The sequence below is a fragment of the Lichenostomus cassidix genome, chromosome 2 (assembly GCF_008360975.1).
Source record: "Lichenostomus cassidix isolate B80296 chromosome 2, HeHo_3.0, whole genome shotgun sequence".
NCBI lineage: Eukaryota > Metazoa > Chordata > Aves > Passeriformes > Meliphagidae > Lichenostomus > Lichenostomus cassidix.
In genome coordinates this window covers 96,178,408-96,200,251 of record NC_139482.1, presented here as the reverse complement: position 1 = coordinate 96,200,251, position 21,844 = coordinate 96,178,408, and the positions used below count along the sequence as shown (strand labels likewise).

The 21,844-nt window shown below is 33.9% G+C and overlaps 1 protein-coding gene across 2 annotated transcripts in view; it reads left to right on the top strand.

Annotated features, from left to right (window-relative positions):
* Window positions 1–21,826, top strand: part of CCDC102B (coiled-coil domain containing 102B) — a 136,641-nt gene extending 114,815 nt beyond the window's left edge. For both annotated transcript variants that reach the window (XM_085052461.1, XM_085052460.1), the window contains one exon: window positions 19,495–21,826. In XM_085052461.1, coding sequence (XP_084908587.1) covers window positions 19,495–19,584 — 90 coding nt within the window. In that variant the 3' untranslated portion in view covers window positions 19,585–21,826. The remainder of the gene's footprint in view (window positions 1–19,494) is intronic.
* The last annotated feature ends 18 nt before the right edge of the window (window positions 21,827–21,844 follow it).

Below are 21,844 nucleotides of genomic sequence, written 5' to 3'. Positions count from 1 at the left end.
AAGAAAAACAGAGAATAGTCTGTCCTTTGTCCCATTACAGGCAAAAGAAAAGAAAGTATATAAGGGAAAATGAGTTTTCCTAATCTTGTAATTGGAAAAGCCAGGCTCAGAGAAACATCAAAATATTAGCTCAATGCAGTGAGGCCATAGAGAAATTTTCTGAGACACATTATAAATTTAAACCTGTATTCTCAAACAGTGATGTGTTATTTTAATGATCTTAGATAGCAGTTTTAGAAGATACCACATTCCTATCCACAAAAAAAAAATTGAAGTTTGTCACTATGTAGAATTTTATCAACTTATATGATAGCTGTTGTCATTTACAGCACAGCAACCATGAATGACAGTAGTCTAGAGCTGTTGAAGTATCTGCATTACAAGAACAGCCAGAAGCAGCTGGAGAAATATGATGGACTGGCAGCATATTTCAACATGTATCTGTTCAACAGAGGATAAAATGAATGAGAAATAAAATAATATCACCAAGAACATGGAGAAATTTCTTAAAAACAAAGCACCAGTAATAGGAATTGAGTTCCTAGCATCTTTATCCTAAAAAACCTCTGTTTTAAATCATTAGGAAGCGCCTTTCAAGCCTGTGGCATCACCAATGCTAATGATTACAGTTTCAAATTCATTCACAAGACTAGAAATAGATTGAACACTTGCATGGATAACAAGACAGAGTCAGCATATATAAACAAATCATGTAGAAAAGATGTATGAAACTCTTTAAAAATCCATGATTAAGGCAAAAAGTAATTATCTTTATTATTTATTTAAATTATATTTATTAAATGAGTAGAATATTCCAAAGCAGACTTTGTTAGAATTTATATAGATATAGATATGGATATAGATATGTAGATACAGATAAATGGCTGATGAGTTGTGGAGAATCTTCACACTAAAATTATACTGGGTTGATCAATATAGACATCTGGTACAGCTATTGTAGTGTCTGAGGATGGCTGCTTTTTCAAACACAAAATCATTTTGGAGGCAAACAAGTGACATGGCTACATCTCCTTGTAATACAAGATATTGATACTGCAGGTCCTTTTGTTTATATGATGTATGCACTAAGTAATATACTAAGTAATGGAAAAATAAAAAAATATAAGAGATGTTTCACAAAATCTGAAAATACCATCCTGTTTTGGATATTACTGGATTTCAACTAAGGTTTTTGAAATTTTAAAAATATTGTCTTTATCAACAGTAAAAGGTTTTTGGGTATTTCAGTTGTAATTGCTTTTGTAGCAGAAACCTGAAATAACAAGGGAGGTGATATTTTTAGGTTCATTTAGTCTTCAGGGGACTTGAAGCTTATATTTGAATTCTTGAACTGTAGAGTTTATTCAGTGTATTTACTTTGGTTTCATTTTTAACTCAGTGTTGTTTCTACTGTTTAGCTGGTGAGTATCCCACTTCTCCCTCCTTTCCACTCCAAGAGCTCCTGAGCTCTGGCACAGGATCCTGGCTGTGCTAGCATGTGCTGCTTCTTTCAGTGGGCAGAGGGGACAGTGGGCAGATTTAGTGCCAGTACATTCAGCCCAAAAGGGAACTAAGTCTGGGAAAGAGTCAGCAGGTTGTAGAGTTGATGGTGGTGGTGAACCCCATTGATCCTGGGAGCAAGAGCCCTCCTCTTTTAATAGATTAAAATTTACTTCTGGATAAATCAAGTGAAATGCAGTAAAATCCATACCATTTGATAATTCCTTCTATAGACATGGTGCTGGTGTTAAACTTGAGAAATGGCATTTTAATATAGCGGTAAAGTTAATCTTTTTAATATATGTATAAAGATAATGGGAAAGTATCTAATATGACGAGGCTCATAATTTTAGAAAAATACAAAATACTATAAATTTTAGAAAAGTTAAAAAAAATTAGCATTTGTGTAAAGAACCTCAATATAGTAGAAGAATAACCCATGTAATTTTCCTGGAAAAAGATTTGTATATATATATATAGATTTGTATATTTTCTTCTAGTTAGTTCTGTAGTTTAAAAAATTAGCCTGATATCTACTGTACAAGTTTTGTTAATTTAAGTTGCTGCAAAAGCATAATTATCAGGAAATAAAACTTAGTGGAAGAGAAAACTCAAACCAAGCTGCATGTTTTCTCCTACACCATTTGTGCCACCCATTTGCTCTTCCTCAAATACATGATGTCATTTTTAGTGAACTAGTTTTGATTTGGAGCAAGAGTTCAGCAGGTAGTTGATAAATCAGTACTACAGAGCTTGTATGAGCACATTGTTCAGCCCCATCTGATTTAGACTTCAAATTCTTTACTCACTTCTCCTTTCAAAGTCCTTTTATAAAGCTATTCATTTACTGTATTTCCCATTTACGTACAGGTACAAGACAATGACGAAAAAGATTGAAAACAAATAAACAACAGCAAAATATCTCCAAATTAATTTGAGTGGTAACCAGAGACACATTATGATACAATGCAAAATACATTTTTTTTAAATACTATATTTTAGAATATAGTAGCATATACATTTGGTTTTAGAATTTTCCCACAAAGATGATTCTGGTCTTTATACTTCAAAATCAATTAATCTCTTTTGAAATATATGAATCAACATTTATATTGTCTCAATTCTTCCCACTGTGATTTCAACTGTGTAGCAAGTAAGTGTGGGGTTTTTGCACCCTGGAAAGGATGTGATAGTTTTGTGTCCTGTCCTGTGGCTTACAGTGGAAGAATGATAAGGTTTTAGCTTTTGTATTCACTTTAAGACAGAGGAGGACTTGATGGCTATTAAGAAACCTACAGCCCTCTGAAATTAAGGAAAAATGCAGCTGTGCAATGAATACAATTTTACTTCTGTGTTTACAAGATTGGAAAGAAACTGTAGACATCTGTAAACCAGCACCCACAAATATTGAAAAGTTCTGCTCCAGCACAGTAGCATGCATGTACAACTTGTAAACAACAGGAGACACCAATCTTGATATTTAGAATATTGGATGGATCAGAATCTTATAAAGTAGACTCTTCTGTTTGCACAGTCTCCTATAGTTGCTCATGTATAAAAACAAACAAACAAACAAACAAAAAACCAAAACCAACCAAACAAAAAAAGCCCCACATATTATATGGCTTTGCTTAAAAACAGCTTATGTTTGTTGCAATTTTTGTACCTGGATATAATAATGATGATGATGATGATGATAAAAATAATAGCAATTAAAAACCTAAATCTCATTATATTGAACATTTTACAAACTCCCATGGAAGAGCATTACACTGTCTGGGAAAGCCTGAAAGTATGTGTGTGTATGTCTGTGAGTGTATATAACTATATAAAAGCCCCAATAAGGATTTTTCAGCCTCCTGGAAAACATTCTTGTTTTCTTGCATTAAAATCATTCTTGAGTTTAAACTTTTTGACTCAGAGTGCTTTAGAGTAGAGACTTTAAATCAGGTAAATTGATTGTTCTGCTGTCAAGTATATGCCTTTTGCCTTCCCTGTGAAAATGCAGAATGCTCTGATGAAGCCTGCAGAAGTCAATTTCCCACATTGGAGACTCATTAAGAGTTTTGAAGCAAAATGCTTCTTAGCTTCTCAGTCTACCTGGCATACATCAATCCTGAATCCCAAAATAATACAATATTTGTTAAAACTGCTTCTTCCAGCTGCAGAGAACATGTGGAATCTGCAGTGTTTTGAGGCAGGTTCTGTTCTGTGCAGCACTCCCCCTCTGACAGCCACATCCTGAGGAAGAGCAGTGTGGCTGAGATGGACAAAGGTCAGCAGAACTTAGCTTTGATATAATGCACAGTGGAGAAACTGGGGCAGAAGTAAAATAGGAAGGGGAAAAAAAGATTATCAGATAGTATGGGAAAAGATAGCATCAGGAAGGGTATCAGATAGCAGGAGATTAGGAGCAGAAAGGGTGACTAACAGGGCAGATGGGAAGAGGGATACAATCTTCAACCATGCATGTAAGACTATATTTTAAATAAAATTTAGGTCCTCAAAAATGTTGGGAGTCACAGTTCTTCAACTTTTAGCTTCTGAGATGTTTGATTTTGCAGCCATACACTTGTATGGATTTTGAAGCAGCAGGCAAGAGGAGAGCTTACCCATAAGTCTTACCTTTCCATTATACGTTTCCTCCACAATTTGAATTTTTCACTTTTTCCCTGTCCTCAGTGGAGAGTAAATTCTGAAGTTCTGTACCACTTCTAACTGCCCAGAATGGCTGTCTTTCTGCCAGTAACAATATGTTTTCCAAGAGCAAGGGAGGAGGAGAAGGCAGACTTAATGTTTCAGAATGACACATCTGACTAAACTGATCAATATCACCATCTTCGCTGAATAAAATTAACTTTTTCTTTATATAGGATTGAAAGAATTAAAGTAAGTGCTTTTTCTGTATCAAGGGACTTCCTAACCTCCAGTCTGTGATCTTACAAGGCAGCTATCCAGTGTAACTCAGTTCTTTGTTGAAAGTATGTGAGTTATCTCAGTGGAAGAACAGTTTGGAAAGAATATATAAAATTTTCATTTCTTAAAATGAAATTTGGCATCTGGGAGTAAGGTCCCAGGTTTCAGACTATATGAAAAATGAATTATTCAGATGCTTACAGGGGCAGTGGTCTTATTTGATCTAGTTTAACCTTTTTTCACTGAGAACTTGCCTTCCTGAATAGCCATCAATTATTCAGCCAATATTCAGATATTAATTACTCTGAGCTTGCTTTCTTTTCCATTTTTTTGTGTGTTTACTGCATAAAAGCTTTCAATGAAGATTTGATCATATTCAGATATTTACACACACATAGGAATTAAAAAAGGTTTAAATAAAGATTATATAATTGATTAGCTCACCAACAGCATTAAGAAACATACCTTTAGAATAAGTATTGTAGTAATAATTTAAATAAACACCTTCTTCCAAAAATAAAAATGCATTTTAGCAGATTCAGGAAGTGAAAAAAGGTGAAGGTTTCAATTACACACAGCAAGATACTTGGGAGCTGGAACAGGCAAAGCTGAAATATGTAAAATATGACTGGCTTGTATGTTACAGTATTATATCCTGCAGGAGAAGTAAATTATGGCTACAAATTAATACATTGTAACATCAGCCAAGTTGCTAAACTTTTATGCTTGTATCAAATTCAAAGTGGAAATTTTATTTGAAAGTTGGCTTTTAAAAAGGATTTTTTCCCCTTAGCAAAAGAGTGTGAAGAATTGCATTTGATGTTGTTGCCTCTGCAGTGGAGATATTAAGTACCTTGAAAGGATACAAAGTTGGTTTGGGTTTTTTTGGGGTTTTTTAATGGATATATTCATTTTTCATAGTGGAAGTGAGAATTCAAAGAACTGTGAATCAGTGGGTGTTGGGTAATGGGTCACTTCATGGGGAGTGATTCATTCTAAACTTCTAGCACCATAGCAACCCTTCCTCTAATCTAGAGTTTAAATTATTCAGATTTTTGGTATAGCAAATTGGCAGCCAGGAATCACAAGGATACTATTCCAATGAACATGAGATAATACATTGTCTTGTGCAAAATAAATGTGGGAAAAAAATATTGAGTAATATATAACACTTTTCTAAAGAAAAGATCTTGCATACCTCTCCTACCAGTTTAAAAATTCCAGGCAAAAGACAAATTGTACAGCATCCTGATGCTATTAGCTTCTTCAAAATAAGGAAATGCTAATATTGGTTCTCTATAGCTTGAGAATTGGCCTTCCAGAAAATTTAAACTCATAACTACATAAATTTGTACGTCCTTCATTCTCAAATTGAATGTGTTTTCTAAACTGACAGCAGCAATGAATTTACCTCATGACATGTTTATTAAGACATTGAATGATTTGTTTTCATTCATAGTTTATGAGAAATTTTCTGTCAGATGCAGATGGAAAAATTAAATTTCCCAGGTCTTTAATTCAATTAAGAAATCAAGTAAGGAAATTAAATGGTAAATTTTGATTTTTTTTTACCTATTCTATATTTTTAATTTAATGAGAAGGTGTTTCAGCTAAGTTGTTGAACTTTATTGCTTTCACCTATATGTTTTTCAAAATGAGAAATACATTTGTGCAAAATATTTTTGAGATTTCTAAAATTTAAAAATGCAGGCTGATTTTGAGAAGGCATTTAATAAGATACTGCTATGTTGTCTACATGCATACATCTCTAGAAAGTCCTCCTTATCATTATTTTTCAGTTTTTGGATGTTCAATAGAACCTATACAGAAGCAAATGTAAGGAGATGGTGAAAGATGAATATTTATGATCATTTAGAGGAACATAACAAAAGGAGAGTTTCCATGTTGTTTGAGTTGCTTAGAACACTATAATTTTGCTTGCTCTCTCTGATAAATTGGAAAACCAAACAAGAGCCTTTGATTAATGACCTGCTGAAACTAAAGCCTGGTTATCTGCATTTAGCCTCTTTCATAGGAAGTTTTCATTTAAAGCAGTAAAAGTTGCTAAACTCTTCATGTTAGTGATTTAATGTCAGCACAGAAGTAAATTTCAATACTAGAAAAAAAGATGCAGTAATGCAATAATTCAAGTCCTTTTTTATTTTTTTCATTGTGACTGACAATGTTGTCATGTCCACAGCATCAACCTCATTCCTTCTTATAGGTTTGGAAAAGTTCCGTATATAAGAATATTTTTATGTTATGCTGATTACCTTCAATATCAGCAGTATATATATTATTAACTCCTTATCTGTAAAGATTCTTTTCCTTACATGATATTCTTTTAGATTTTGTGTCTGAACTAAATATCCATCCCAGTAAACACAGGCATTTTGACATCGTTCTATAAATGTTCCAAAAGGAAAAACTTGACCTATGATTTCATGAGCAAGATGCATCCTTTCTATTTCAATTTATGATTTAAAAGTTATTAGGTCACTGGTGGAACAAGGGTTTGGCTAAATCACTAACATTTTTTTAAGGCAACAAACAATTAGATTTCAATATGTGAATATGTGATCGTTTTTCCCTAATCTTCTTAATGATGACAATAACATATTTTTTAAATAGTATTGAATTCATTCAATGATTGTTATATACAGTGGAGATAACCAGTGTATTAGTCCGAAAGCTAACCTGAAGTACTGGATGTTGTTCTCAAATGTAGACTGTCACCATGAATGTACTTGAAATGAGTCATTGATCTTTCCTGAAATTGTTCTGTCACTAAACAGAAATACCATTTGTAGAATGATTAATAATATTATTAACTTGCAATTAAACAGCAAAGTGCTTTACCGCAGATAGTAAATATCATAGTCTTGAAATGTGTTTTTAGAGAAGTTTTTTTAAAAATTGTCAATTTGCAAAGCATTTATAAAATAAAGACACTCCTTTTCACACATCATTTCAGATTTCAACTTTTCTGAATGCATGAGAGTAAGTGGATGACTTTATGCTGAACAGTTTAAATGTGTATCATGGCCAAGATTAGCTAATGGTCTTCAGCAAGAATTTTAAAACATTTTCTGTAGTCAACTGTGCATTTTCTCGTTCTTAAAGTTTCTTCAAAAGATAATTTGTCATGACAGTTTCTGTGTCAGCAGCTCTTTTCTTTATTCCTGAGAGCTTTAATTAAATCTTTTAGATGTGCTTATCACTTCTTAGCACATATTTCAGTTATATTTTATCCTGGAAACCAGGAGAATCACTTTCTTCTAGTTCTCACATAGCAATGTGAAGAATTTTTATGATATAGCTTCTTTCAACAAGCTTTCCAAATAGTTAAAGCTTACATTACACACAGCTTTTTTTCAGTGTAGCACGTTTGACATCCATGGTCTCCATACTTGAAAGCCTCCTGCTGGGCTTTGCATTTTCAGCCATTTGCAAAAAAATATTATTGCGTGTTACTCATTTTTCTTGTAAGAAGATTCTGAGATGCTTTTGGAATGGATTTTATCTGCTTGCCCACACTGGAGATGTGTTTAAAGACATAGAAGCAAACAAAATACATGAATGACTTTTGAAGCATCATTGCAGATCTGTAGTGACCACCAAAATTCTGTGATAAGTCTCACACAACACAACCTACAATTTTTGAGAAAATTCCCCAGGGTGCAGCATCATTCCACTGCAGCAGTAGCTGGACTGAAGTTACTTTTCAGTAAAACTTCTTTATTTGCAATCACTAGACTAAACATGAGGAAGTCACACAATCAATACTTAGATTTTGAGGAAGTACAGATCTTCAGTATTTACACAAAACTGTTTGCTTGACAGACACAAATCAGTTTTTGATTATAAGGAATTTCATTTTAGAAAGCAATTAGTAAATGTGTCTATTCTTTATTGCACTGTAGTTTTAAATAGACAAGTTTGAAGTCTTCAGAGGCACAAAAGCTTTGTGGTTTGATATCTAAATAAAAGTTAATGCTACTACCCAGAACTGATCTACCAAAAAGCTTGCAATTTGTTGCAAAATAAATGACTTCAGAGCAATTAAGAAATTAATTTGTATATTCAAAACAAATAGATGCAATGGGAAAAAGAGGATGTGGAAAGTAGTGTAAAAGAGGAACAATAATTAGAAAGTGATGTATGACCAAGTGATGGGATTTATAAGCAATAATGCACTTTGCAGAAAGTCCTGGAAGCCTGTCATTTGAATGATTCATTATTTTCATAAGTGCTTCAAAGATTTACTTCCATATTATAGTGTGGTGTCCCTTTTTAGGCAGACAGCTAAAGCTGGTTCCATAAGATATGAAAAATATTTTTGATGGGATGAAGGGAAAGTGGAGTGAGAGAAGAAATATTGCAAAATTTGTGCCAAATAGGCTAACTTGTGTGAAACTGGAGCATGTAGCAAAAATTACAAGAGTTGTGATGCTTCCAGTTTTACATATGTTAACAAGATGCAGTTTTGTCAGAGTCAAGTGCTACTCTACTCAATTTTAATTCTCTGCTGACAATTATGGATATGTTATTTCCATATATTTCAACATTTTTAAGACCATATTTGATCTGAATTACATAAATTCATCAAAATTAACAAGAAATTTAACATTGGTTGCAATGAAATATAAGTGTGATAATAGCTCAAAGTCTTCCAAAGGAGAAACTGTAATTCTACCTTTTCCTTGAAGTCATAATGCATGTAAAATACCACTGGAGTTTACAGGACAGAGAGAAATTGCAATCTGAAATAAAAAAGGCTGAACTTTATGTTCTCTTTTGCTGCACTTTGAGACATTGGTAGTGTTTTAATGTAAAGGGAAAGCTCGTCCTTATAAATTTGAGTGCTTCGCCCTGCTCAATGAGGATACGTGTCTTAAATGCAGTTGAATGGAAAAAACAGCAGAAACAAAAAGTCCTCGAAGTTCTAGCAGAGTTCATTTCACATTTATAATTCTTCTGATGCCACTTTAATTGTGGGTCTGAAAAAAACCTCAATTTCAGATGTTGTTCTGTATGCTCAACAGTGACTAATGAGTGTAACAGAATAATATCACACAAATTTCCATCTAAACTGGTGTCCTCTTTCTGGTGATGGACAAAGGCAGGTCTGTGCAAGACTGTAAGAACAAAGCAGATGTTGTACATCCCAGGAATACCATGCAAGGTTCCAGGAAAATCAAAATCAAGGACTCCTCAGTCAGAGGTCGTATCTTTTAAGCCTTTTTCTCTACTAAACTGTTGAGTTGCTTTCTGTCCCCCTGTAAATCATTTATAACGGCTTACTGCAAGAGGTCTCAATGCTTTTGTTCTGTTAAAGTTTATTCAATATTGATAGAGTTTATAACCTGTTCCTGTTCACTCCATCTTATGCATCCTGAGGTTTGTTAAGTCACCTGTGCTGCTCAAGCCAGACCAGATGTGTGTTTTCATGTCTGTGGTTCTGCAAACCTTGTCTTGGTTTGGCATAATTTCTTGCCAGATACAGTAGATACTGTATTCAGTATTGCATGTGGTCGATTTATTGGATTAATATAGTAGCATAACTATTGTGTATTGGGTGCTCTGCTTATTTTCTAGCAGTTTACTTTTCTTTTTTTCTTTTTTTTTTTTTTTTGGCCCTTCATTGTTCCAGAGCATTGTTACAGTATCTTGTCACTTTCCAAATTTTGCATAATGAACAGCTTTTTTTCTTTCAAAGAAGAGAACAACATGCTCTCACTAAAAAAGCAATGGGATAGCTAGAAAAGCAATTAGTTTTATAAGTGGAATAATTCAGAAGTTTTCAATGTCAACTCCTGCTAATTTAGATTATTTAGAATCTACTTGTCTAAAACCAATCAGAAGTTAGCTATTCATGTAAGACCTTTTTTCTTTATTTGAATGCTGACAGTCTGATGATGCCTTTGACTGAATTGATCTCACTCTCTCTTCACTGATCTCAAACTATCTTCTTCAGAGATCCTGAATGATGATGAGCAAAATTGTGCAAAACAGAAAAAAAAAAGAGAATCTATTTTGCCACCAAAATTGAACAGAAGAGAGTCTATCAACTTCAGTCTGCCAGCATTTGTGGGGTTTATAGGTTTGTGCTTCTTTACTATTACCTGTAAAGTATTCGACAGTTATTTTTTCATTGTTGTCATGCTTCAGCTGTGTTCCAAAATTTAGAAAATTAATAGAAAAAGGAAGATATAGGGTTCTAATGTTCTTACAGTTTTAGATTCATAGTTAACGTCTGTTTTCCCCTCAGACATAAGATTTTTTAAGTAAAACAGTATCTCACACTTGGAGAATGCAAATGTATTCCTCTTAGAGGGACTTGAAGTGCTTCATTCTGAAGATGACATTGTCACTAAAGAGCTTCTTTCCCTTTCCAGTTGCACTTGTGCTAAAAAATTCCCAAGTGATAGTTGTGCCAAACTGAAAGACTGCATAGTTAAAGCTGAGCTAAGATTATTCATGTTCTTTGTATGCTGTTCCTAAATTTCTAGGTTATAAGAAGGGAAGACTCAAGAAAACTTAGAAATTCTTGCTAACATTAAAAGAGTTGCTCCACAGAAATGATTTATGTATCCACAGAATTCATGTTAGTTTTGTGAAAATAGCTCTGTAACTGCTAGAGATACATCAGCGTTGAGCTTTCAGTGGTGCTTCTTTGACAATCTTCAGGGGAAAACATTATTTCTCCTGTCAGGTTTAGGAGTAATTAAATGTTGTGTCTTCTTATTCAGAGTTACTAACTCATTTACATACCTGTGTTTGTAACAAAAATGTCTCTATTTTCATGTATGATTGTATTACACTCAATTTTCTATCTAATATAACTTGAAAGAGATTAGCTGCTTTACTTAATCAAAATGGCAAGGCCACTCATGATGAGAATCTGACAGTGAATAATTCTAATACTCTCTGTGCATTAGTTCATGCAGTTAATGGAATTATACTGGCAAAAAACCGATCAAGTCCAGCATATCCAACACAAGATATGAGCAGAATTCAGAATCACATGATGAAATTACTAGCTTGTTTGGTTTAATTTTCTGTATTTTTTTAATTTAGCATACATCATGTATGTGCCTCTGAATTCTGCATGTTCTATGTATCTTCTGTATCTTCTATAAAATGCCATAAGAGTTCCTAAAATCTAAGAAAATGTACCATGCAGACAATGTTCTCAAACTGCTTTTGACATTTCTGATCCCAATAGAATGATGCTCACTCTAAGTCCCCTGCTGTGATTCATGATTTTCTGGAAATAAAGAGAATACATTGAATCAGCTATGCCTGGTTTGAGAACATAGCAAAAAGCTGGATTCTGTTTCTGGTCACAGAAGAGCTTCATAGCATGTCAGTCCAAAACTCTATTAATTTTAATGCCATAAACAGAACTATAAACTTTTTTAAAATTTATTATTGAATCAATATTTTTGAAAAGTAACAATTTACAGGAAACTAAAGAATAGTTTGAAAAATTTAATTGTAATTGAGATAAGGAAAGCTTGAGGCATCTTTTCTTATTAAAAAAAACAAACTTAAAAAAACTTTGAAAAGTAATATTGTTAATTTTTACCAGATTTATGAAAAAATATCCGGTAAATACCAATTTGTTTTCCTAGCACATTGGTAAGTAGATAAAGCAGTGTCACAAAAAATGGACTTAGGGGGGAAAAAAAAAGTGTGCTCTATTTCTTATCTACTTGTGTTTTACCTTGTCTTTAACTGCTTTACTCTTTTTCTGCTTTTGTCTTTGTCAGCTTTACTGCCATTATGGCATCAGTGCTTCCCCCCTGCTGTTTGCATGCATAAGATAATTCTACTGGTCCTGAGAGCACTTGTACTTTTTTATCAGACATGGTAGGTGCTAAGATAAAGAAACCTTCATGTCACCAGATTACCATCACTGTTTGTTGCTTTTTGCTTGAGCTCCCACATGATTTCAGCAGTCAGAACCTTACCAGCCACAGAAATGGAGATTAGCGCTTTGTGATACTTGAAAGCTGAGGTTCCAACTTCCAGATAGATGATTTTCTAGCTGCATGCTATCTTTAACAGCTGGTGAGATAGTAGCTGTCATTATGTCAGAATTTGAAGCTGGGAGGAATGGAAGGGAGCAGAATGAGTAATTGTAATGCACACATTCACATCCTATCTCCAGCCTTACAAGTTTTGAAAGAAATGCTTTCCCTGTTGCAGAGCTCGTAATCACAGCGCAGCAGTTGTGCTCGGTGTTTGTTTCTGCTCCAGCCGGTTCAAGAGATACCAGACTTCAGCACTGTCAAAGATGAGCAGTGTTTTGGGCAATGATCCAAGGCAGAGCATGGTCTGTGGCATAACTCTCTAGTGCTTCCCAGAGCTCTCATATAATTTTCATTCAATGAGTATAACTAGGAGGCATAATATTGAATGATACCACAGTATAGCAAGAATCTTTTTCAGTAATTAGATTATTTATTTTTTGAGTGTCCACGTTGGTTTTTTTCCTTATTTTGAAGAGAACCTAATTTTCAATCTAAATATTAGCATGGTGATGTGTGTTCATATGTGTAGAGTGTTCAAAGAACATCCCAAATATAATTCTGAAAATACCTCATTTTGTTTCATGACATATTTGGATGGAAAATAGAAAGTGAATAAGGGACATGGGGAGGAAAGTTAATTTCTGCTACAGAGTTGCATATCTTTCATACCTGGAAGAAGTAAGAGGAAAATAATGAAGATGCATGTTGAGCAACTGTTAAAAGTTAAGGATTCTGAAAGGGTAACAGGAACTAAATTGAAGCTGGCAACCATGTAATTGCTGGGAAGGGAAATTATCATGATTTTTATTGGCCTGGAGATTATTCAGGTGAAGATATTATTGTGGCTAGTGAATCTTAATGTATTAAAAAAGGAATGAGGAAAGGGCTTGTGCCAAGTGCGCGTATTAGCCTTTTCTCAGTTATTGAAAGAAATTGCTCACAAAAAATATTCTGTGCAAATCACCCTTTCTAAAACAGAAAGGAATGTATATATTATTTGCATCTTCTTCTTTGTAGGACCAGAATATTCCTGTTCAAAATCAGAAGGCATTTTGTAAAGAAATATTAAAGCGTGGTTTACAAGCAAGACTTGTGGTATCTACTTACAAGTACTAAAACAGCCACCAATACTATCTACATCCCTCAATATTCCTGACATCTCTTTTTCAATTTTTAATTTTAAATATATTTAAATTTTGAGTGCTCACAATATGAGTATAAAACACAATGCTTTGAATAATGAGAAAAATGGCAAAATCAGGTTGTTATTAGCCTTAATATGTGCTTAGCAACAGCAAAAATGCCGAAATATGTTTTGTGTTCAAATAAAAGGAAGTTTTCTGATATCTTGCTTTCATATGCAAGGAATTAAATATTTATTGACTCAATTGCATGAGTGATAAATAGAGATGGACGTATGAGAAAAAGAAGCATTTGCAGACAGATTTTGAAAAATGTACTTTTTTTTGAATACTTTCACTGTAAAAGCAGATGGTATGGATATTCTGGCTCATTCCAATTGGTTCAAATTATTCTAGAAACCAAAGTTAGAAAGGCCAGAATATTACTATGACTCCCCTAAATGTTGAATTTTTATTTCTTGTGTTGATTTTGTTGGGGAGAATGGATTGAATTTTTCTTCTATCATGTATTTGAAAGGAAAACCCACCTTATTTAGTTGTCTCATAGCCTGCCATGGTCACATTCTAAAATATTAGAATTGAAGAAGGATCTTATTATGCAAAGTCAACTGAGCAAAAATATGTGATTATCTGAGAATTAACAATTTAAGAAAAGGAGAGCTTTTTTAAAGGTCATCCTCATTCTTATTGTATGTCAGAACAGTGAAATAATTATGTTATAAATGGGAATGATTCTTCTTTTGGAAAACCTCAGTTAACAAAGTCTGAATTTATGAAAGAGTGTTCAAAGGAGTCCTTTCCTATTTAGTAGTCAATGAGTTGTATTTATCCTCTACCATCCTAAAAGTTCTTACAGTGGATAACTCATTCAAAGTTTTAGGTTCTGGTCAGTACACCTACAGTGATACAGAAGCAAAGGGTTTGGTTTAGTGGCAAAAGTTTGATCAAAATATTCATTTTGTCATATTCTATATTACATGCAACTGCATAGTGAATTTCAGAGGTACTTATTGTAATCCACTGTACACAGAAATGTACTAGGGAAATTTATTCTGACATAAATTTTGAAGTTAAAAGGGATTTTGATCATATAGGAAAACACAAATATTTCTGTGTAAAGAAAATCAAAGCATTATTTTGCCTAAGTTCAATGAGTAACAATAATTTCATGAGAAATATAAGAAAAGATGGTTTGTGGTCTTGTGGATCTCAAAGGAAACACAATATTTAACATTTAAAGAAAAAGTCATGTTGTTTGAGAGCACATACAGTATTTTTAGAGATTGGAATGGCATAGTGGGTGAGTTTGCAGTGGGTCTGAGTAATTTGTGCAGTGTAAAAATATGAAACCTAATTCAATATCCATATGTTCACTCATGATCTTTCACAGTCCCTTAATGCTAAATGGCAAATGCATTTTAATTAAAGCAGAAGATGACATAAATCCATATTCCATAGTTTGGGCATTAACCTGTAATTCCACGCAGAATATTAGTTATTTCATTCATAAATACATGTCTAAAATTGCAGTGTAGTTTACACCAGTAGATGCTAGCTCAGGCTTTTAATTATTTCCTTTCTTAACACTGATTTGGTTTCATACTAGAGATCCCTTCCTTCTATATCCACACATGAAAATAGTTCAGTGTAGCACCTCTGTCACTGGTGAGACAGTAAATGACAAATCCTAGTGGGTTTGAACTGAAATTTATTATTTATTATTACTAAGTGAACTCTCATCTTTTATATTTAAAAATTACATATTCAGGATTTGGTTGTTTTGTCTAAAATTGAAACATTTCTGGTGCAAGTATTTGAGATGGTGGTAGGGGCTTATTTTCACTCTATTTTCTGTATCAAATTCATGATGCAGTATATGAATCTTTCAGAAAGGCACATGAGATAGTTAACAGTATTCCTTCGAGAACTATTTTTTAGTTTTCATAGGAGTCCTGGATTCAAAAAGGAACCTTGGTAGGATTGAGCTAGTGTGGAGAAATTCAGCACTTGTAAGAGGGATATGAAATCTGTAAATACTAAAAGAAGAGATAATATGTTTTAAAAATAACTTTCATCTTCTTTTTGGAAATCTGGAGATACCTTCAACTTCAGTTTTTCAAGAATAAATGTCCTTGAAGGAGAAAAATCTTTCTGACATCTTCATTTCCCACTCTCCTCCACATGTACAAGTGGATATTTATCGGAATATAATCACCTTCTATTTCTTATTTTATTTTCTTTGACACTGCTACACTAGTCCCTTACTATTTTGCCTCTAATGTATACTCCTGAGAAATACCTGCATGTGTCCTTGGGAAGTCATCATTGATTCAAACAAACAACCTTATAATGTCTCTCTGTAGAATCATTATAGCAAATTGTGTGAGGATTAAATCAAATGACAATAATAATTTAAGTATCATGCATAGCTACCTTAAAACAGTTCTATCTAGCTCTTCCATTTAATTAAGGTTTGGAAAGAATCCTACCTTCCATTAATACTTACTGTGCTTTTGCACTAAAAAAGAGACACTTAAACAGCAGTGAAAAAATTTAAAATGTTCTGTGGAGAAATGCATGCACAAACTATATTAATTGAGCTCTAAATTAGTGATGCTAAACAACAAAAGCAAGGAAATGCACAGTGAAGCAGGAAATGTACCATATGTTATTGTATACCTGGGCACAACAGGGACACTATCTTAATGGCTTTCTTAATGTTCCTGTTGTACTAGATATTGGTGGACATATGGTATGCTGCCTTTTTATATGCTTGTGTATTTTCATGATTTTGTTAGCTGACTTTGATAGTATTTTCTATTTGTTTGCTGTTAGGAAAAGGGCTTTTAAATGTTTTGTTCATTTATCTGGATTTTGAAACGCATGCACTTTAATTTGCTTATTAATTTATACACCATTTTTTAAATTTTCTTCAAGAGCAGTTGCTTATTACTTTTATTTTTAAGCTTTTATTACTTTTATTTTTAAGTTTTAGTCCTTGTCTGGAAATAATTTGGAATACAGTTGAGTAGCCCTTCCACATGCAGAGGGGTTTGGACTCACTGTCAGTGCTGGCCAGACAGATGGCTAAAGCAACACAACAGCTGCAGAGCTCACCAGGCTTTGCACAACCAGGATTGTGCAATCATAGAATTATAGAATCTTTTATGTTGGAAAAGGTCTTCAAGATCATTAAGTTCACCAGTTAAGCCAGCCCCACTAAACCATGTTCTTAAATGCCATTTCTACACATCTTTTAAATACTTCCAGGGTCAATGACCGTGGGCAGCTGGTTTCAGTGGTTGACAGCCCTTTTGGTGAAAAAAATTTTTCCTAATATCCAATCTATATCTCTACTGGCACAAGCTGAGGCCATTTGCTCTTGCCCTTTTTCTTGTTACTTGAGCACTCATACAATTGGCTTCTTCCCTGTCTGCCCCAAGGAACCTCAAGCAACTCCAGTTGGCAGCAGACAAGTTTCCCATTTCACTTGGCTCCTACTGCATTTCCAGCTAAGGGACAAAATACAACTTTTTGTGGCATCACTTCCTGGATATCACATGTTTTAAAGGTTGGCTGATGCAGAACACCAAAGGGAAAGGTCTCCTTAATTTTTTTATGGCACAATCTTCGTAAATGTTCACATTTAAATATGTTGTTCATTCCTTCCATCGCATGAACTACACACACTGAAGTCACAGAAGTCCAGAGCTAGTCAGAGAAAATATATCAGGAGCAGAGAAGAGCAACTGAGCCGAATTCTTTTGACATGCATGTGACTTACTCCAGCTATACCCTGGCAAAAATTCCCTTCCTTGAAGCAGTGATCTCAGGGGTTCTTAGTGGAGGTGTTTGAAGACTGTTTAAAGCAGTGTGGAAGTAAAAGGGCATTGCTGTACATTAGCTTGTCAATAGGTACACTTAAGTCTTATAAGTCATTACAGATCAGGGCTAGTCTCTTAAGTAAGTTTTAGAGATTTCTGGCAAGTGTAAGTACTTTTGTCTAAGCATTCAAAGCTTACCATTCTAATATTAATGTAGCAGTTTTAGTAGCAGCTCATTATATGGGTAGCTGCATTAATTTAAATATGAAATAGAAGGCATAATTAAAGTCTCTTAACTTTTTATAGATGTCAGATAGACTTACATAACATCTCGAAATGCCGGACTAATCATTTCTGAAATGTCTAAATACGAAATGTTTTGAAAACAAATTACTTGATTTGTCCTTTTTTTTTTTACATTTACCATGTCTGTTCCCAGGAAAGCAAGAAGTAATTTAAGTCCATAGCCATCAGTGACCAGTAATATTTTTCTTGTATTTTAGTTTGCTTTCTTTAAGTCTTTTCAGTTGCTAGTTTTAGGAATTCTATTTTTAGTTTATATTAATATATCTTTGATTAGCAAATGAATGGGAAAGGATAGAACTCTGAGTAATTTTGCACAAGTATTTTAATAAGGAGTTGTTCATAGAACTTATCTAGAATTTTTTATAAGGCAAAGTCATTATTGGAAATCATTAAATTGAAGTAATTAAAAAGGAAACAGCCGTCTCTTTCAAAAGTCTTCCAGTAAAATTCAGTAGCAGCAACTAAGTTTCTGAACAGCCTAGTCTTGTGTATCCAGCAGGGTGAAGATCTTGCCAGCTTATTGATTCTTATTGATGTAGGGCTTGGCAATCAGTCTGTATCTGGAATAATTAGTGGGGATATTCATCAGTAGACAGGAGCATCATGGGCCCCCTGACGCTATAAGCAATTACACTGCTATTCCAGCTCAAAGGCTTTTACACTTTGGCAGCTTAAATGCTTTTGACATGTGACACTGTTTCTTCTAACAGCATTGTTGTTTTATAAATACTAGGCAGATTAGATTAGATGTGTGTGCACAATGGCATGACTGACCTGTCCACAGTGCCAGGGAATGGGTTACAACTACAAAAAAGTAACTGTTTACCATCTCAGTGGTAAAAAGTCTACACAGGTTGTTAAAAAGTCTCAGTTTCCTTGACATGCTATTCAGACTTTGTTCACAAGATTTTGGGGTCTCAGAATCAAGATTAAACCCATGGGGTTTTTAATTACATTTTCTGTAAACCTGTTCAAGACACATAAAGACAAGAAACACGATAATTGCACTCTGGCTTTTGGTAGGATTTGAATGAAAGTGCAAAGATGACATGGAGGGAATTGGAGATGTACTGTCTGTTCTCAGCGCTCTAAATTCCCCAGAGTGTAATAGCCTGTTTCTGACACCCAGTTTGAGTGGATGTTCTTGGTCTGCTGCACATTGTTATTAGGAATGTGATTTATCAACTCAAAAGTTATAAATCTAATATATTTTTAGCACAGTTATGTTTCAATGACAATCTTCATAGTGCTTATATTTTTGTAAATAATGCCTCCCTACTGTTGTAAATGTAATATGAAGACATTATGCTGAAGTAGTGCCTAGAATTCTGTCAAATGAGGAATTTGAGATATCTTTTGATCTTTTTCACTATTCCCCACTTTCCCTTCTTGTCATAAAAAGACTCACGAGTTGCAAGCAAGTACTTTAAATGTATCTTGAATAGCAATAGGAATGAAGTTCAGAACTGCCAATCAATAAATAATGGCTCCTAGTCATCAAAAGTGTAGCTTGCTTCTCACTGTGAAAGACAATTCCAAGTAATTGCTTTGAAACTCTATACTTTTTGTTTCTTATTAAGGAATCAGCTGAAAAAGTATCCAGTGTGCACTATAAAGTTAACAATACAGAAAGATTTTCTCATCTAAATTCTACTGTCTCCTACTGAAATCTTTTTCTTAGAGGAAATTTTATCAGCAATTGTTTAAACCTGAACTGACTTTTCTGTTTTGTGTTATGGTCACACCTTTTTTAAAATTCCATTTCAGAGTAAAGAGGTGGAAGAAAGTGAACACAGGATTTGGGACCAGACAAAGTTCCTAGTCTGTTGCTGGAGATTCTACCACGACAGTGAGTGAAGTTGTGGGAAATCATCCAAAAGGCTAACAGTAAAAAGGAGAGGCAAACATTGTTCATAAAGACTTACAAGAAAATTTTGTTGAAGAATTGCATGTCAGACATCTATAGGAATACTCTATGTATTGTTTCTATGTATTCTTGATATTTTATAAGAACCAAGGAAAATAGGCTAGAGTCAGCGTGCACCTATTTAGAATTTATGTTGGCCATTGTCATTCCATTCCAGTTGTTCTAATTGTTCTCTTCTAAAGCAAAATGTGGACTTTAATAAATTGTCCCATACTTCACCTTTGGGAAAAAGGACTTTAGCATGTGCACGGCATATGAGAGAGGCTCACATTCTGTCCTGGGAAGACATTGAGTTTGAAACGGAAGTCAGTGGTTTGTTTCTTGCTTTGCTTGTGTGTTTGACTTTTATACAGCAGTGGGCAAATATATCTCTGTCTCAGGACCCCCAGTTCTACCAGGGTGATATGTGTCTTACACCTTTCTTTCATTTAAAAAAAAAAAAAAAGAAGAAAAAGAAAAAATATTTTCTTTTAAATACCCAAATATTATCACATACACATTTAGATTAAAGAAATATCATTTTCTTATGTTTTTCTTGTACTTATCACATAATAGAAATAATGCATCTCAAATTTACCTTATTGTCTACATATCACATTTTTATTTAAATTTCACTTTAATAATTGTCCATGTAAAAAATTGTAAATATCACCTGGAAGCAAGATAAATATGTTAACATAAACTGGAAAAGCAGACTTTGAGAATTTTAGAAAATTCACAATTCATAAAAACAACAGCAACTTTCAGCCATCAAGTCTGACACAAATTATAATTTTGTTTGCCATGTGCAATTGATAATGAGTATGTGCAGTTTTGTTTCACAAGGATTGCTGTAATTGCTCAGCAATATGTTTGTTTCATTCTTTATACCCCTATAAACTGAAAACTTGTAAGAGGATTCTAATTGTATTTGAAGCTATGTCCTTCTCAAGAGGACATTTTGTGATCTCTTGATTTCTGTTATGACCTGGGACCATACAAAAAGGGAAAAGTATAAAATATTATTGAGTACACAGGAGTCATGTTTTTCCCAGGAATTCTCTGAGCTGCAGATGGTTGGAAGCTGGGAACTAAATGCTCTTATGACCCTCTCTGAGCTTTAGGCTGCTGCTGGAGATGGGATGCTAGAGCAGAAGGATCTGGTTTGACTGCTTTTATATGTTCTTAACCCTCTGTCATGTTTATAATGCTGACCTAATCCCAACCATTACCTCTCAGGACACACTAAGGGATTTACGATGAGGGAATTCTCTCTTTGATGACAATAGCTGATGCACAAGTTCATCAACCAGATACAGAGACACTGTGAGACAATTTATTTCTAAATGGAGTTTAACAAGGAAAACCTACAGGAACTGACAATAAAATAAGATTCATCATTCTTTTTTTTTCACAATTCAAACTTCCTTCCTTTATTAGCTCACCGGTTCAAGGTTTTATATTAGTCAAAAGATCTTGTTCCATGCATTGTGCATTCCATGCACTGACTTTCTCTAAAACTCCATCTGCTTGTCTTATGCCAGCGTCTTCATGACGCCGCAGTGTGTGAAATGGCTCCATTGAAAATGTTGATGTGCACAATAGAAATGGAAAGTGCATAATTATTGATTTTCAAATGCTGTAACAGCCAAATGTACTTCTATGGTTTCACTGAAGCACTTGAAAATATGGCAATCCCACACAACAGCTTACTGATAAAAGCTTGTATCATTTCAAAAAGCTTTAGAGACAAAATCTTTCTCTTTTTTTCACTTCTGACAAGCCATTACAAATATATTTCTCTTAGAGATAAGGTATGATTTCAGCATTGGCCAAAATATCTATAAGATTCTTTTCAGCCCACAGTAATAACTGGCTAAAAATCAAGTCAAATGATTTTATTAATTACTGGGGAAATTTGAATTCTGTCTTTCCTTACTGTATTTCTAAATCTGTAGGAAAAACTCATGACCTTTAATTGGTGCTGGAGAACATTCCTGTGCTAACAGCTTGGTAGTGTAACATGGATATTGAGGGAAATCAAACCAGAAGGTAGTTTCTTCTGCTCTAACTTTACCATAAACCCTTCAATATGTGTTCACTGCATTATACTGCCCAGCAGGTGTGATACACCTGTCTAGTCTAAAAGTCATGGTGACAATAAAATATTATCACATGATGCTATTTTTAAAATTTATATTTCAGAATGCC